General features: G+C 41.7%; 1 protein-coding gene across 7 annotated transcripts in view; it reads right to left on the bottom strand.

Annotated features, from left to right (window-relative positions):
* The window catches only part of NEO1 (neogenin 1), a 304427-nt gene that overhangs the window by 151415 nt on the left and 134108 nt on the right, over positions 1–18904 (bottom strand). For all 7 annotated transcript variants that reach the window (XM_075897560.1, XM_075897561.1, XM_075897562.1 and 4 more), the window contains exons 4-5: positions 15406–15559; positions 8849–8985 (exon numbers count right to left, since the gene is read on the bottom strand). In XM_075897560.1, coding sequence (XP_075753675.1) covers positions 8849–8985; positions 15406–15559 — 291 coding nt within the window. The remainder of the gene's footprint in view (positions 1–8848; positions 8986–15405; positions 15560–18904) is intronic.

Genomic DNA, 18904 nt, shown 5'->3' with positions numbered 1-18904 from the left:
GACTAACAAAATATACAGGATCGTGAGCTTTCGTGGGTAAAACCCACTTTATCTGACAAAGTGGATTCAACTCATGTAAGCTCACGATCCTATGTATTTGTTAGTCTCTGAGGTGCCACAGGGTTACTCATTTTTAAAGATACCAACTAACATGGCGATCCCTTGGTGACTAACTCTTTTCAGATACTGAACTACACTCTCCTTCACTGGGAGCTAAGCCATCTAGACAAATGTGCTTGTCGAGCTCCTCAACCCCAGCATCCACTTGCTTTCATTGTTCTCTTGTACAGCTGTTTGTATCAAACACTGTCCAGGGCAACATGAGCAAGTTTGGATAAGGTGACCAGATTGCCAGTGTGAAAAACCTGAAGGAGAGCAGCAAGCAATAGGGTGTCAGACTGTAGAGGTTCAGCCTGTAGTTTCTCAAGCTTTTCCCCTCCTTATAGCACTGGATATTTTGTCCTCTTTAAAATGTCCATCTAAAACATGCCACTGATGTTAAATTGTTTTGGTTAATATGACCTGTCGTCCTTACGGCTTAATGACCATGCACTACCATCTGAAAACACTTAAATATTTAAAAGAATATAGTATGTAAATTGAGGTAGATTTAAATCCAATAAAACAGTCTTACTAAGGCCCTGTCCACACAAGAAATGCTTTGCTGGTGTAGCTATAAAGGTAGAATCCCCTAATACAGATACAGCTGGTGCCAACAATTTTTTAATAGTATGCCGCCACCACTTCTTTGAATTACATTAGCTATGCCAACACAAGCATTCTTTTGTTGAAATAGCCATCTATGCTAGACTTTTTTGCCAGTATGCTCATATTGGCTAGGGGGTGTGGTTTCTTGCCATCCCAGACCTACATGACTATGCTAACAAAACTTTAAAGCTGGCCTAACTGAAAACTCTATGGCCTCTCCTGCTTTTTGTCTCCTATACCCAGGGTGCATGAAGAGTTTGCTATGTCCTCCACAAACAAACATCCAAAATTTAGATCTCCTCTGACAAACACTTGTCAATGCTATTAATAGATTACTGTAGCTTTCTATTCTGCCACTGCAGTACACTGCCTGCCTTGAACATATCCACAATGAAGATGCTGGAATTATCTTCTTGGCTTAACAGATCAAATCATCCCCCTTTGAGTAGCACCCTATTGTGCATGGCATGAAGATAAAAATTCTTCATTTTGCCTTCACAGCCCTAACTGCTGCCTATGTCTATATGATCTAATCTGTTATCGCAGCCTTCATCCCCTTCACTCACCTGTCAATTTTGACTTCTCCTCTTGTCCTCCTGCCTTTAACCACCCCACCTGTTACTTGTGGAATGTTCTCCTGAGCCCTACTTCCTAAACTACCACTTCTCCAGTTTTCCAATCCCCCCCCAAACAAAAAGCAGTATTTTAGAACACTACCCCACATTCACAACAGGCCCAAACCCCGCAGCGTCCCCTGGCCGCAGTTCTCCATTACCCATCAATGGGAGCTGCAGGAGCAGCGTCTGAAGGAAAGGACTGCACATGGAGACCCCCTGTGCTGATCCTGCCGGGGGCTGCAGGGACATGCCAGCCACCTGCAGGAGTCCAACTACCATCAGGACAATTACTCCGGACATTACTTTGATTTACACCCACATTTAACAGATTCAAGCTACCGGTTTTGGTAATTTATCAGCAACTGCCTCAAAATTCCCACAGGACTGCATCTACCGCCATTGTACGTCAGTGGAGCTCTCAGTGAAGAGTATCTGAGAAGAGCCCTCCCCTTCAATAGCTGTAATTTTGTGAAATAACATCTTTCTACCTAAACTTGCTAAGTGCAGGCTTACAATAACACAGTGAATTATCATCATAAAATGTTAATGGAAAAATTTAGAGCATTTTTAATTAGCGCAGTCTGTATTTAAAGATTTCAATTATAATCGCAACAGTAACATAACAATGGCGTACTAAGAAACCGGTCAGTCCAGGAAAGGAAATTCAGATGAAGCACAAGGGAATTAAGTACTCAGAACTCAATTTCCTGTATGAATCTCTATTGATTTAATTATCTAAGAAGAATAATGACAGAAGAGGATTGATTATATGGGATCAGAGGATCATTAGGTGAGAAAAGTTGAGGATTTTTCTAGCAGATAATGATACAATAATCAAATTGCAGTCACTTGAACCAATCAACAGTTCTTCACCAAATTACAGTCAGAGAATTGCAGTTACCAGTTTGACAGTGACTTTTTAGGCTGTAGGGAGGTACTGTAAGGTACAGAGGTTTAGAGTCTACAGAAAACTCCCACAACTTTCCTAAACTATTCAATATCATCCTGTAATTGGAGCTCCTTCCAGATGTGTGGTCCCTTGGCTTCCACAGGTTGGTGTCTGAATGCATTATGCAATGGAACTGGGTTTGTAGAAGTGCTTGTTGACCCACATGAACAGTATTGTATTCCCCACATGCCTGCAGCCAACGCTGTGTGTGGGCACTGCTCCAGGATCCTGCTGAGCTCTGAGCAGTCCAGTCCAGTCCATGGCATAAGGGATGGATGGTGTGTTGGAATCCAAATAGGGTCCACATATCCTGAAAACCCTCCAATTACAGGTTAAGTAACCGTTTCCCTTCTTTGCATGACGGTCCCTACGTGGGTATGAATAGTGAGCAGCAAGCAGCATGCAGGTAGGTGGAAAGACTTGTGAGGGAGCACTGTCCCTGGCTCTGTCCAATGACCTAGTAAGCTAGAGGCTTCTCTGAGAGGGGCTGGTATGCAGTGGGGACTGCCTGACTTCCACATCACAAGGACCTTTCTAGCTCTGGGGCTAGGAAGGTCAGCTGTCCTGCTATGGCACATGTGCAAGGTGGGCAGATGTGGCCACAAGTACTCCTATCGTGCACGCCATGACACCAGCAGTGGAAGGTATGTTGGCATGGGTATAACAATGCATGGACGATGTGACAGGATCCCTGGGGTACAACCTGGGACTGCTGTTCCCCATTAACTCTCCCGCCAGGGTGCGCTCTCAGTGCCACAACAGCAAAAACCAGCCAACGCCTCCAGGTGCTATGATCACTCAGCCATCAGCATGGAGGGACTCACACCCAGCTAAATGGTGTGAAGAAATGCTCTGAACCACACAGAGACAGGCCTTGGGATGTCAAAGTTGGACCTGGTCTTGGACAAGGAGATCTGGGCTGGCACAGAGGCAGATCAGAGCATGGGCACAGAGGTGAACCAATACTGACAGGGGCAGAACAGGGCTATCAGTATCCATAATGCAGTCTCAGCAAATCTTGTGGAGAACTTCCAGGAGCAGGAGAATGAGGGAAAGAGTGCAGATCACCCCTCTAGGAAGGAGATTGGTGCTTCTCTCCCCCCCACCCCAAAAGTCATCTCTCTCAGCCCCCCTAGCTGAAGAGAAGTACAGATTATTAGGATTAGAAGAGACCTCAGGAAGTCATCTACTCCAGTGTTTCTCAACCAGTGGAACGAGTACCCTTAGGGGTACTCGAGAGAAATCTGGGGGTTACATCAACAACTGAAATTTAGAGAAAATTGAATTTTGTTTTGAGTTGTACAGCGCTTTATTATTTTTGTACATTTTACCCCCAAAAAATTTATCGCCTACCTGGCTACAATTCAATTGTTTCTACAAATGTGTTGCAATGGTAGAAAAAAATGTGTGTCTGAAAACTGTAGGTACTGAGGGTACTTCATTTTTTAAGGGGGTACTTTTTTTTTTTTTTGGAAAAAGGGGTACTTCATTAAAAAAAAAAGGTTGAGAAACAATGATCTACTCCAACCCCCTCCTTCCTGGCTCAAAGCAGGACTAGCCCCAACTCAATCATCCCAGCCAGGGCTTTCCCAAGACAGCCCTTAAAAACCTCTAGGGATGACGATTCCACCACTTCCCTAGGGAACCCATTCCAGGGCTTCCCCACCCGCCTAGGGAAATAGTTTTTCCTAATATCCAACCTAGACCTCCCCCACTGCAACTAGAGACCATTGGTCCTCGTTCTGCCACCTGTCTACTGAGAACAGCCTCTATCCATCCTCTTTAGAACCTTCCTTCAGGAAGTTGAAGGCTGCTACCAAATCCCCCCTCACTCTTCTCTTCTGCAGACTATATAAGCCCAGTTCTCTCAGCCTCATCTCATAAGTCATGTGCTCCAGCCCTCTAATCATTTTTGTTGACCCTACACTGGACTCTTTCCAATCTGTACACATCCCTTCTGTAGTTGGGTGCCCAAAACTGGACAGTGCTCCATATGTAGCTTCACCAGTGCCAAATAAAGGGGAATAATTGCAGCGCTCCTACTAACGCAGCCCAAGAAGCCATTAGCCTTCTTGACAACAAGTGCACCCTGCTGACTCATATCCAGCTTCTCATACACTGTAATCCCCGAGGCCTTTTCTGCGGAACTGCTGCTTAGCCAGTCGGTCCCCAGCCTATAACAATGCTTGGGATTTTTTCCATCGTAGGCACAGGACTCAGTATTTGTCCTCGTTGAACCTCATCAGATTTCTTTTGGGCCAATCTTACAATCTCTCTAGGTCACTCTGCACCCAATCCCCACCCTCCAGCTCATCTCCCTCTCAGCTCAGTGTCACCTGCGAACTTGCTGAGGGTGCAATCCATCCAATCACCCAGATCATTAGTGAAGATGCTGCACAAAACCAGCCCCAGGACTGACCCCCTAAGGCATTCCGTTTGATACTTTCATCAACACTACTTTAATGTGCTGACAAGAATACGTTGGGAGACCATATCAGGAGCTTTGCTCAAGTCACAGCCAGTTATTTGACCACAAAAGGCAATTACATTGGTCATGCATGACTTGCCCTTGGTGAATCTGTTGGTTGTCCCCAATTCCCTTCCTCTCTCCTCCAAATATTTCAAAATGGATTCAAAGCTGATAAAGTGGCAGTGCTGTGGTACTTGCTGGCTGCAAAGAGGTTCTGAGGGTTGGGGTGGGTGTGCCCCACCTGCAGAAAAGGTAATGGACAAGGGTGATGCGCTGTTCCCAGAAAGACTTTCTGACACATCTCCCATGAGTTTGGGGTGCCTGGGAAGTGCATCAGCATCAGACCTTTTCAATTACCTTTTGTCCTTTCAGTGGCCAGACAACTGGAGAACTAAGTATGCAATGCCAATCCACCTTCAGAGGAGTAGCTGGATTAGTCTGTATCTGCAAAAAAGAGAAGTCCTGGGGCACCTTAAAGACTAATGGAGTCCGATAGTGCCACTCCATGCATCCAACAAAGTGGTTTTTACCCACAAAAGCTTATGCCCAAATAAATCTGTTAGTCTTTAAAGATGCCAAAGGAGTCCTTGTTATTAAATCTTAACTTTGATTCCTTTGCATTCTTTAGTTTGTGTCACAGCTCGGATTTTATTCCCATTTCTACATAAAACAACTTGAGGCCCTTGATGATTTTGTAAAATACACAATCGGCTTAACCATCTTAACACACAACACATGCAGGGTATCACACAATTCCACCTTTCATAGCTATGTATCAACCTACACAGAAATGCACAGAAAAGAGGCACACCAATCTCCCCAAATTTATTCTCCCCACCCTCGTGCCAAGGCCAATAGATGGTATTTCAGTACACCCTGACGGTCAACCGATTCTTGTTATTTTGAAGCAAAGTGGAAGAAATTCCAAAGTGGAGAAACCCTCAAAGTACAACTTCTCAGCACACCCTTTCCTTTCGAACAAAGGAAGCTCCAGCTGAAGTGCCTCTAGTGATAACTACCTTAACATCACGAGGAGCCTCTCGGACAGGAAGTTTCCAGACCAGTTAGAACTTCACAGGTCAATACCAGTATCTTTTATTCCACCTAGAAACTAACAAGCAATTAGAGCAATTTGAGCAGTAGGGATTTGCTCCCAGTAGAATACTTCCTCCAAGTAGTAAGCAGAAAAATTCTGCACCTTAATACACAGTACCATAAAGAATATCTCTGGTAATTTAATCTTCGGGTAGGCAATTTCCTTTATTAACATTAAAATTACAAGGGGAAATAGACCATATGAAATCTGATATTCTGTAACCTAACATTTCAGAACAAATTATGTAAATTTTGGGAGGAGGCTTTTAACCCATATTTTAGAATTTAATATTCTAGAGGTAGCCTTGAACAGCGACTTTCTGAACCATTTAAAAATGTATCAGCTTGCCTGGTTGCGTTTTTTGTTGTATTTTAAAATTACCTATATGTACTCAATAGTTAAAAATAGACCACCATCCAATGGGCAATTTTCCCATCTGTTCATTTTCCTTCTCCAGAGCATCTGTGCCAGGACAATACACGTGAGTATAGTTCCACCCGGCCAGCACATGGAAACAGCATGCAAAGATGTGTTGGTATTAGACTCTAGGGCTTCCGTTGAGAGTCCTAAAGCTTCCTAACAACCATAGATAAATATGCTTTGGATCCTGAACAAGATTTTAACTCCCACAAATACATGATTGCACCAATCTGAAAGAGAGAGAATCTGAACCAGTATAGAAGGTTGGAAGTAGTCTGGAAGGTGCCGCTCCATGGACAACTATCATCAATTCGGCTGGCAAGACACTGCACATGCATGATAATATCAAACAGTGTGTCTGTACAGTCTCCATCCTCTGGCAAGGAAGTGCAAGCACAGGCTACAGGTGTAAAGGAGGGCAGCTTGTTTCATCCAGAATGGCTTTTTCCCTAGGAGATTGTCTAAATGACCACACTTGATGAGCAGATTTCCACAAAGCTGAAGAGGAGGTCTGTGGAGCTAGAAAGCTCCGTGCTTTCACCAACAGAAGTTGGTCCACTAAAAGGTTGGCTCTCCCCCACCCTGCCACTTTCTGAAACTTGAAGACAGTTGAATGATGATACATTTTGAGGGGCACTTCTCTCATAGAAAGTTGTACTTTTTACTCAGGACAGCCTAAAGTAGTAAACTGAATTGGTGTACTTGTTTTGTGTGTAGGCATATTCAGTTTCAGCTTCAGTATTTAAGAACATAAGAAGGACCATACTGGGTCAGACCAAAGGTCCATCTAGCCCCATGTGCTGTCTTCTGACAATGGCCAATGCCATGTACTCCAGAGGGAGTGAACAGAAACAGGTAATCCTCATGTGAACCTTCCCCTATCATCCATTTCCAGCCCGACAGAGGTCAGGGACACCATTCCTACCCATTCTCTCCTAGACAATTTATAGCATGTGTGTGTCTATCGCCAGTCTTCATTATGTCAGCTCTAATGAATGAGATAAAAAATCTTAGCACCTGCAAACAGCAAAATGAATTGAACAGGTATTAATTTCCAAAAGGGAAAAAGTTATTAGTCCAGATTCCAAGTATGCAGAATTAGCTCTTAATTTTTGTAAGGTGGAACACTGTCCCAGAGTCACTTCTCTTTATTAGGACAAACTAATACAAAGGTAACTCCATTAGAGACAAATTTTTTCTATAGAAAAGAATTGGCCCCTAAAACAAGACAGTTTTCCATTTATTATGAAACACAAAAATTACAAATTTATTATAAGATAGAATTAGCCAATCAGAACATAATGAAACAATGAAATACAATCGCTGCACAACACTGTTGTGTTTGTTTATTATAAAAGCAGCCGGCACTACTATGCAACCCACTATAATCAAATCAGCCATGCTCTAGGAGAAGATGCAGATAACAATGCACCAGTCAGGCATTTAGGGGTATTTCTGTTTCTTGCAGTGCAACAAAGTTCCAGTTAAAAATTCATACCTGAGAATCCCTGCTGGGACATGGCAAGGATTAAGAGGTCAAACATTTCACCTACCTTTCTGTGCTCTTCAGAGAACCTAACATATTTGCATAATTCTTAAACATCATTGAAAGTGTCTTTAAATTACGATTATACAGTAATCAGAGTTAACTCATATGATTATCTGAAAAATCATCATGATTAATTGCAGTTTTAATTGCACTGTTAAACAACAGAATACCAATTGAAATGTATTAAATATTTTGGATGTTTTTCTACATTTTCAAATATACTGAATTCAATTACAAGACAGAATACAAAATGTATGCTGCTCACTATTATTATTTTTGGTTACAAATATTTTCACTCGAACAATGATTAACAAAAGAAATAGTATTTTGAATTCACCTCATACAAGTACTGCCAGGCAATCTCAATAGAGGAGCTTTGTCACAAGTGGTATTCTATTATTGTTTAACAATGCGGTTAATCACGATTAATTTTTTAATTGCTTGATACTTCTAGTTTAAAGATGTGTCTCAATGTCGTTTCCATTAAAAATAGAATTCAAGAGACACCTTATACATAAATGGTGTGCACACTAAAAAAGACGAAATTAGGATTTCCATTTTATATTTTTACAATGGGTTACTCTATGGAGAGTAACATCTTCAAGGATTATGACAAATACTTGTGACTGTGCCCTTTTCAGGTAAGACCAACAAGTAATTACAGAGGTAGGTCAACTTTCAGTCCTAAAAACCTACCAACTATCCCCTTAATGAAAGTTTATGGTGCCAAACATTTAATATGGTTGTAATCTGATATGCGCATCTGCCTTCAATGTGGTTAATGCATAAATGTAAAAAATGGTATATTTCATTGGCGTGTTTATGAGATCATGAATACAAAGAGTTAAAACCATTCTGAGTATAATCATGTGACATTTATAGGAAACCAACTGAGATTGCTGATTGGCAGTGTTTTATAAAAAGCACACATCTGAATGCCTTTTGAAGAAAAGTAATGAAATGAACATGCAAGAACAAACCGTTGAATATATTCACATACATGGAGACTGGGGCTCTCAAAAGTAAACACTCCACATACCTTGAACTGTAAGATCTGCTTGAGCTTCAATTGTTTCGTTCCCATTATCCACAATGCAGGCATATGTCCCAGCATCATCTTCTGTGATATCACTGATCTGTAGGCTCCCTCCAGCCAGCAACAGAAATCTTTCAGAGCTGTGCAAGACAGGACATATAGGAAATGTAGCAAACTCATTGGTGTGGAGTGTGGATAAAAGGAAACATGGAAGCTCTCCAAATGAAACTCCCAAATACACTGAAAATCTGCTGATTTCTGAGGTTTGATTCTTTAATGGAATATAAAGCCAGAGGAATGGTTTGTTTTTAACTAGACTGGTTATTTGCAGGATTTTACTTTCAATGTCAGATTAAGTTCAACAATACACACACAATGACCTCTTACACACTATGAATGCATTTTTTGCACTTTCTAGTTTCAAATACTCAGAAAGCAATGCAATTCAAGTTATTTTAAAATACGATAATTAAACTTCATGAAAGATGTAAGTATTCAATCACTGCCTTCAAAGGATTGTTTCCGCAGCACTAAAACCACTCCAGACATAGCTGGAAAGTGGTTAAGTCAAGAGTACCAAAAGCCAAGCTTAGCGTCTATGCAACCCATGAAATAAATTATTGTAATTATGATTCTGTAAAGAAATCAGCCATTTCTGTTGGATATAAGAGCTCCAAAATAAAATCTGCACTACCAAGCTTGCTACGCTAAAGAAGGGGGAGACTAAGTTTAGACAAATCTGTTATCCCCACATGAACATTCAGGGCTGATGTTATACAAGCCATCTTAGTATTTTTTCATTAACAAAACTGACAAAGGACAACGCTTCTAGCCTCTCTCCTGTGTTCCTCTCCCGTTGTCATGTTGCTTTCTTGTGTGCTGTTCCTTATATTTAAAAGAATCTTTCAACACTCCCTAGTTCTTGCAAAATTTAATTTTAAACAACTGTATGGAATACAAGAACACAAATCGCTAACAAAAAGCAAAACCGAGAAAACCACCACAAGTCTGGTTGACAGGACAAATCCCAAATCATCCCAATACTCCAGTGAAAGTGAGAAATAAAGTATACTGGCTGCCTCTTCCGGAATGGCTGAGTCAGATTTTTCTGAGTAGATAGCCTTTGACATTGAAGAATATAGCAAAATCTAGTGTTCCTTCACCCTTAACCCAGGAGCTGCAACCTGGTACATGAAGTCACAGTGGTGCTAAAGTTTGGCACAGCCACCCCTTCATTGTGATAGCAGGGGGCTTAGTGGGCCAAATCCAAGAAAGTATCCCTGTGACCCCATGCACCAGGTTGCAATGCCACTCAAAAACAATGTCAATGGAAATGAAAAAGCTCAAAAGCAGGAAGTTGGGCCCAATGAGCCCCTCCAAGACAGAAGCCAAGAGGGAGTGGGCTGTGCTATGTCTCCAGTAAGTACCACCTCCTCTGATGTCCTCTCCATTTCACAGCTGTGCACCACCACATCTTCCACATCCCATCTTGCTTTCCAGCCTAGGTCCCACAATATACCTCTTCCCCAACAGCCAAGTGACTCCCATTCGGTTATACCACTCATCCAGGCCCCGATTCTCACCAAGCTTCCGCCGCAACAATCCAGACCCTTCTATTGATCAGCTTCTTTCCCCAGCCCTCCAACTCTACCCCCACAACTGCAGATCCCCTTCACTCCTTGTATGTTCTCCCCCGATGGGCTGGGGGAGAGGAGCAGTGTGGAACGTTCTTGCAGACAGTGTTTGGTATCTTATGGTAATGTCACTCCATGCTGGGTTAACAGATGTGCTTAGACTCTTACCTTCTTACGAGTTAGATGGGATTTTTAAAATGATGTTTCAGTGGAGGTATTGACAGGAATGTGCTTGGCAAATATTTTATCATGGGGAGCTAATTTAACAATTTACTATGTGCATCACATAGCTTTCCTTCAAATAGGTCCATGAAATTGTTTAAACCTGCAAAGACTAACACCATTAAAATTTACTCATACTGGAATATGTCATATTTCATTACTTTAAATCCTGCTGAAGTTTTTGCCAAACATTCCATCAAACTAACTCCATCCACTGCATCTGGCTCACATTATAAATATTCCTTCCAGAAGACGCAGTCCTCTGAATTGCAAAGAAATAGGCTCTCTTAGAAATATAGATTCTAACTGAACACATAACTTGAGAGGACAATTTCTTTAATTCTCTAAATAGTGACTTGCCATACTTAAAAACCTAATGTGAAATGATTACGTTATCAAAGAAAGTAAGGAATCAAATGGCAGGAAGAGGATACCGTTAAAGGTAACACTACAGCATGATTAAAGAAAAATAGCTTTTTTTCCTGCATTTAATATTTTCTCGTCTTCAGCTCCACTTTATTGTTTTTCATTCTTGAAACTACCAGGTCTTCTACTGGAAAGCAAAACAACCACACACGTTTCATACACGTTACAGAAGTCTCCTCACCCAAATCTTTCATGTCCAGTCTGCTCAATTTTTTTAAACATTAACTTGAACTTTCTTTAAAGAGGTTTCAATATACATAAAAAAAATCTGTCCAGACTTTAATTAGCAAGTTTATGTTTTTGAGCATGAGCATCAGGCAGAAGCATATTAGTTACCAAAAGCAAGCTATTTTAGAATTTACCAATAGCTCTGATTGACTCAGTAGCAGAGTAAACAACAGATTTTTTTTTTACAATTAGACTTTATTTAAACTGGATTTTTTGACCTTTAAATACATTTTTCTTTAAAATAAACATATTTTAAGTTTAAATTTGAAGATAATACCCTATCTTAAGGTCTATACTTAGTATAATTACAGTAATTTAAATTAAAAATATTCAAGCAGTACATGTACTTCACCAGTTCTGTGGTTTTACATTGGCTAAGTCACTAGCTGAACACCTGGAACCAGAGTTCACTGAAACACTATAGCAGCGTTTGACAGTCTGCAGATATAGAGAATATTTACTTCATTTTAGCTTATTCATTTAGTTCAGTTCACTGACTAGTTCATTCAGAGTTTATACCAACAAGGAGTTGAAAAAAAGAAAGCCTTGTTTTCCTTTACCAATCGATGAATAAAAATTAAGTTTGAGGATAAGAGCTACTGCTTCTAAAATCTTGAAGGACTGGTGTCCAGAAACAATCAGTTGAACATATTAACAACAGAACATACTTTCTTTAATAAACAAAGAGTTCTAAATACAAAACATATTTTGATAATCTTATTTTGTTTTTATATATCCAGCACATTTTTATTTAACTAATGTAAAACCATTTTAAAATTCTGATTTTGTGTATTTTAATTCAAATTTCCATCCAAATGTAGCTTAACACAAATCAAATATAAAATTATCCATCAATTAGTAAATAGAAAATGATCAATGATGCATTTCTTAAAATAAAAACAAACTAAGAATCTGAATAAATGTGTTAAGTTATATAATTGCTTCAGTAAGTGTATAGATGCCATGTATCATCCTGAATAGCAAAAACAAGTGCTAAATGCAGTTAAATATAGTGTAACGGTTATATTTAACTGCAAATCACATGTTTAAATCTTTCTTCAGGGAAAATAATTTAAAAATACAATTGCAAAAGAAGATTAAAATTGATGATTTAAGTCAAGATGTCCTTATAGCAGATTAAAATCATAATTAAAAAATAAATGAATTCAATCACTTCAATTTAAATCAATTCACCCTGATTTATACAAAGAACAAACATTCTTTCAAAAATGTTGGATTTTGAATTGCAATTGCTACTCTAACATGCTTGATTGTGTGCTGGAATGAAACAGGAAAGAAAAACAGAAAGAGCGTTTAAGTGTCTTATACATAAATACTGGGATTTTTTGTTTTACAACTTGGCTGGGAAACACGGGTTACAAAAAAAACTAGAAAGAGAAAAAGGTTTTCCCTACTAGGTTTTGCATAATGGAATAAGCAGGGGTATGTAGTTGTGCAGAATAGATTAATTATTTGAAGTGAGATAAAATAATTTATATTAAAAATTTACATCAAGGGAAAACAAGATACTAACTAGCACAGTAAATCATCCATGGTAACATGGTTTCAATATGGTAGCCATTTGATCACACAGCAGTATTTACTGCAAGTTAGAGAATGCCGCCTATTTTTAATTCTACAGCTATTTCACTAAATCTGCTCAAACTATACTAGAATGGATGGTGAAGCAGAGGGAGCTAGAAAGCTTTTAGGGTTCTGCTGAACAAATTATCTGTCCATTAAATGCTACAGGAATGTTATTTAACCTACCTGTAACTAGAGTTCTCCAAGATGCGTGATCCCTACGTTTTGTTGGAGACCACAAACGTTTTTACTAGCAATACTTGTTGGTCTGCACCAGCACCCTGTGCCTCATGTTCCTGACTGAGATCACAGTGAGCTAACTGTCATCCTGTGCCTTCTTTATTGAAAATCATCTTCAGAAAAAATCTGAAGCAGACAGGGAGGGGCGTGGATAATGGAATAGGCTTAGGTTATATCTACACAGTAATTAGACACCAATGGCTTGCCCATGGTTGCTGACTCAGGGTAAGCAACTCAGTCACAGGGGCTGTTTAGCTGTGGTATATGTGTTCAGGATTGGGCTGCTCTCATTCATGGTTCTTGTGGAAGTGCCTGCAGAGACTGGCACCAAGGTGTTCATAACTCCTAAGTGGTGTGCTGGTGAGAAGGTGATCTTGTGATGGATACACTAATTCCAGCATCTGATACTTCTGCACAAAGACAGAGGAACCTAGCTCCCTGTTTATATAATATACCATAGTCACACTGTACGTGACCTAAACATACTAAGCACAGATGAAGGAAAGGAATTTTTTTCCCCCAAGTTTCGTAAACTGCTTGTCCAAACTTTAGGGCCCAGCGGAAGCTACGCTACGAGATCTCATTGCATGAACTCCGTCTCAGGTGAATATGAGTTCTTGTAGAAGTTTGTCAACTCAGTTTGTTGGTGCAAACCAACAGACAATGCTAGTTAAAATCTTCCGGTCTCATGCATATGAAGCATACATGTACTCACACTGGAAGACACATAGGGACCATCACTTGAAGGAGAACTGTGCTCTATTAAAAACAAATCAAGAACTTATTTTCTGCAGAATGAGTTAACTCAAATTTCCTCTATATTGCCCCTGAAAATAATCTTTATGTTAACAAACACTCTTCTCTAGCCAGCAACAACAAAATACCTCCCTCCCCTCCTAGTGACCATAGACTTAGTAGTATAGTATGTAGGGAAAAAGGCTTAGTTATTCCCTCTTTATTTTGAGCTGTAAAGGAAAAAGAAATATTCCTCTTAACTATCTTTCTCCAAGACTAGATGTCCACTCGTATAGTAATGATTAGATTAAACTGCAGGGAGGCATTTGGAGCTCTCAGGCTACTGGGGGTATTTCTACATTGCAATAAACATCTGCAGCTGATCCATGTCAACTGACTTGGGCTTAAAGAGCTTGGGTTGTAGGGTTACAAAATGACAGTGTAGACCTCTGGACTCAGGGTGGAGCTTGGTTTATGGTACCTTCATCCCACAAGACCTGAGAGCCCAGGCTCTAGCCCAAGCATGGAGGTCTGTACTGCAATTATATTGTCCCAGAGCTCAAGTCTTGTGCACCCGAGACAGCTGACACGTGCCAGCTGCGTGTGTTTTACTGCAGTGTAAACGTACCCTTGGAGGCTGGCCTGAAAAGACCCACATGCCCACTTACATCCTCAATAACTGGCTTTTACGTCTAGAAAAAGATGTGTAATACCCTGTGCCCTCAGTTTCTCATCTGTAAAATGGGGATATTATTACCACATCTCAGAAATGAATTGTGACAATAAATTAATATTTGTGCACCGCTCAGATACTCTAGAGACAAGCATAACAGAAAAGCCCATGAGGCAATTAATAAATGTCTTCAAAGCAGGGTTTGAATAGCATCAAGTAAATAGGCATAAGGACCATACAGTGAAAAACAAGGACAAACATATACTCAGTGGCTGCTCACTAATTGAGTACTGTCCTCCCTGTGCATTGAATGAGGCAAGGGCCCTGTGGAAAAAGTACCATTTGATCAGATAACTAAAGACTGTAATAATGCATATGCAGAAGGGAGCCCAATTAGGTTGCAAAGGCAACCTTAATTCTGTCTTTACCTTACTTTTGGAATGTCTGACTCTGGATCCTTAATGTTCTTTTAACAGTTTTATTTTCTGCAATTTCCTGTTTTTAAATATCAAATAGGAAAAAATGCAGTCACGTGGCATTCCACTGAGATTAGATCCATTGAAAAGACCCTCTGTTTTGCCAGTCTCTTCACTGACTGAGTCAGTCTGCCCCCCCCCCCCTCCATGGTACAAATCTGGTCACAACCCTCAGCCAGAAGACTCCAGATTACAAGAGCAGAGCCTGCTGTCACTTTAAAATTAAACAAAGCTGAGAGGACTTTAGCCTAAACCCATACATCTGACTTGGCCTAAATAATTCATACATTACTTATTTTAGGTGAGCAGAAAGTCAATTTCTGTTTCGTAGCCATTACTCACCCTTCTATGGTAAATTCTTCTTCATTTCTTGTCCACCTGACAACTGGAGTTGGGACTCCTGCAGCGACACATGGAAAAACTGCGCTTTGCCCAGTAACTTTGGTAAGTGGAGAAGGCTGCCTCAGAAACACCAGGCTTAATGGAACGACTGGATCTGCAAATATTTTGTAAAGAAAATGACAATTACGTTCTCAAACACCAAATACAGACAATAAGATCATCAAGCTAATAACATCAGCATTTTGTTCCTCTTCAGTAGAAAACACGGGGCTCAAAACAATGAAGCAGCTATTTGCTTCTCTACCACTTTTTGGTGAAGCTTCAATAAACGCAAAACTACAGTGCCAAGAAGGCATCTCTACAGACACTAACTTGTCTTAGCTATAACTTAAGTTTCTGCAAAGGGCTAATCTAGAATTAACTGGCTGCATCTGACTTCCTGCTCCAACATGCCAGTTGACTGCTCTGCTGTTGGAGCTCTGATTGCTCTGATTGGAGTAACCTGCTCCAAATTTTCCAGGAATCCAGCTGAGCAACTAGCTACAGCTACTTGGAAACTGCCACTCAGTAAGAGGAGGTTACTTACCAGTAGCTGGGGTTCTTCTACATGGGTGATCCCTACCTGTACCACAGGAAGGATTTATGCATGCACACCATACACCTGGAGCTGCAGATTTTGAAAGTGGTAGTATCTTCCAATTTGCGCATATGCCCTTGGCTCACTCACCTCATGGTTTCACCCGAGACAATAAAGGCATGGCAGACCAACTGTATCTAGTTTCTAAGCTGCAAAACCAACAGATCCACAGCAGTGGGGAAGGAGGGTGAATTGTGGAACACATATGGACCACACATCTCAAAGAACCTCTCTTTACAGGTAAGTAACCTCCTCTTCTTTTTCAAGGGATGGTGATTAATGAGCAATAACTAAGTCAGAGGACGTACAAGGATGAAAATGGAATGGCTGAGTAAAGTAGAGCTGCACCAATGGAGGCATCTGCTGCCAATTCCTGCACCAAGATATAATGCATAGCAAAGATATATACTGAACTCCACATGGCTGTTCAACGTATGTCCCAGAGGGGCAGGTCATGAAAGGAAGCCATGGTCAAAGACTGTGCTCTTGTGGATTGGGCCCACATCCCACAAGGTGGAAGCAATTCCAAGAATTGACCGCAGAGTTTGATGCACAGAAAGCCACATGAAGAGTATCTAAGTGGAGACTGTTTGACCTTTATCTCCTTCAGCTCTTGCAACAAAAGAGTCTAAGAAATTTCCTGATCAGTCTTATCCTCTGCAAGTAGAAGGCGAAGAGCTGATGGACATCAAAGGGAGTGGAGTTATTTCTCTTTCAAGCGGTGATGCTTTTGAAAGAAAGCAGAGAAGGGAACAGACAGTTTGAGAGGAATCTGGAAAATGACCTTTTGAAGTAACTCAGATGCAGGTGCTGTGAGATTATCTTTATACCAAGTGGTGAAAGGAGGGTACGTAATCATGGCTCCAAAGTTCACTTGCCATTTTCATTTAAATGACAAACAAGTCAGGGGACTTTCTTGGAAAGGAGCGACAACCCAAGAAGATAGTAGCTCAAATGGCAGTTCCATTAGTGCCAAGAGAACTAGTTCAAGGTTCAACTGGAGAGATGGATCATATGGGAAGGTCTGATGAGGCCTTTCAAAGCCTAGCAATCAGCAGATATGTAAAGTCAGAATGTCCTTTTTTGGGACGGTGGATGGTGCTAACTGCTGCTGGGTTTACCTTAAGAAGGTTGAGGGAGAAATCCAATACCTTCAAGGACAGAATGGAGGCTAAAAGGAGGGAACTTGCCCCTTCTGTTGGGCTCAGGAGATGAAGCAGTTCCACGTAACCTGGCAGGAACATTCAATGGACGCTTTCCCACTGCACTTCTGATGAACACGCCCCTTCTAGAGAAGATGCCATCAAAATACCACATTCTGAGGCAATGTGTCTGTCGACTGGGATGGCTGATCCTTTGCAGCTCAGGGGAAATGTGGAGGAAATTGGGGGATGGGCAGACATGCACAGGAGGCGGAGTCTGGTTTCTGGTTGAAAAGATGGGATTAGGTGGTAGATAAGCCTGGGCTTATTGGTTAACGTTCACAGTTACACAAAGGCTCCCACCCCGCTCCGGAGGAGTGGGACTGCAGGCAGGAGCTGGCGCACGCCAGGAGCTGGCTTTCAAGCTTTTAAAAAATGTACCAAGGCCATTGCTCATTACCAGGGCCATTCCTAGGGGGCTGTGAGGCCCAGAGGAACCCCTGCTGCAGGCGCTGCCCTCCCTCTTCCTGCCCCACTCCATCCCCAAGCCCTGCCCCTGCTCTACCCTGCCTAGCCCCTTCCCTGGGACACTACGGGCCTGGCATGGCACAGTTGCAGGGATCGGCCCTCCGACCAACACTCAACATGGTGGTGGGAGCTGAAGCAGCCTGCTCTGCTCTGCCCTCTCCCAGCCTGCTGGCAGAGGGAGCTGGAGAACTCTGCAAAGTCAAGTGCAGCGAGCTGGGAGTGGGAGGAGAGGAGCGGAGCAGACTGTCGGGCCGCTCCAGATCCTACCACTGTGGTTAGTGGGAGGGAGCTACCTCTGCTGCCGCCCTGCATCAAGTCTCCTCCCCCAAAGCCGGCAATCCCCCCCAGGCCGCCTTGGAACCCATAAATAGGACACTTGAAGTGGCCACTGTGACGACCCCAAGCATGAGCAGCAGTGACGACCCAAAGTTGAAGGGACAGCAATTAGACACCGCCTATGAGCTTCTCATATTGGCACAAGCTTCTAATATAGCCGTAGGCAAAATAGGGCTGGTGGACAGATCAGCCTGCTGAACGTTCTCCTCCGGCCTGAGGCTGTGGGGAAATGTCCCCTGGTCCAGCAGGATGCTCAAGGCAGTCTGCCTGCCTGCCACGGCCCCAGCCTCACCACTCCTGGAAGCTCGAGGCTGCTGGCAAACGTCTCTGAGCACCCCTTGGAGGGAGGGGGCAGCAAGCACCTGCAAGCATCCCATGTACACTAACCAAGCTGAACGGGCTTCAAGTTTTGTCCCATATCAGCACTGAGAAATATACGTGTCAATGTTCTCTGAAAATCCAATACACTGTAGGGGTACTGTTCAGATCAGAGGCACGGATTTGCAGTGAGGGATAGAATGGAGTACAGAGCATTAGAGACAGGTCTTTCATTCACATCAATCTCAAATTGCGCAATCACTTACCTGTCTTGCCAAGACATAGAAACACAGAACATTCGAAGGGACAATTGAATTTCCATTTAAAGAGACAAACGCAACATTCTAGAGAAGATTGAATTTCCTGCTCTATACTCATTGTCAACACTTCCTCATTTCCCCAAACAAGGAAAGAAGTCAGTAAGTGGAGTCCCTAATGTCTATTATAGTATTGCACAAGATACCTACAAGGAGGAGGGCTAGCTAGCATGACAGAAATTCAAAAAAATCCCTATGTAACCACCAAGTTAGACATCTTT

This window comes from Pelodiscus sinensis, chromosome 14, assembly GCF_049634645.1.
Source record: "Pelodiscus sinensis isolate JC-2024 chromosome 14, ASM4963464v1, whole genome shotgun sequence".
Lineage (NCBI taxonomy): Eukaryota > Metazoa > Chordata > Testudines > Trionychidae > Pelodiscus > Pelodiscus sinensis.
Note: the sequence above shows the minus strand (reverse complement) of the source record. Positions and strands in the feature narration are given on the sequence as shown.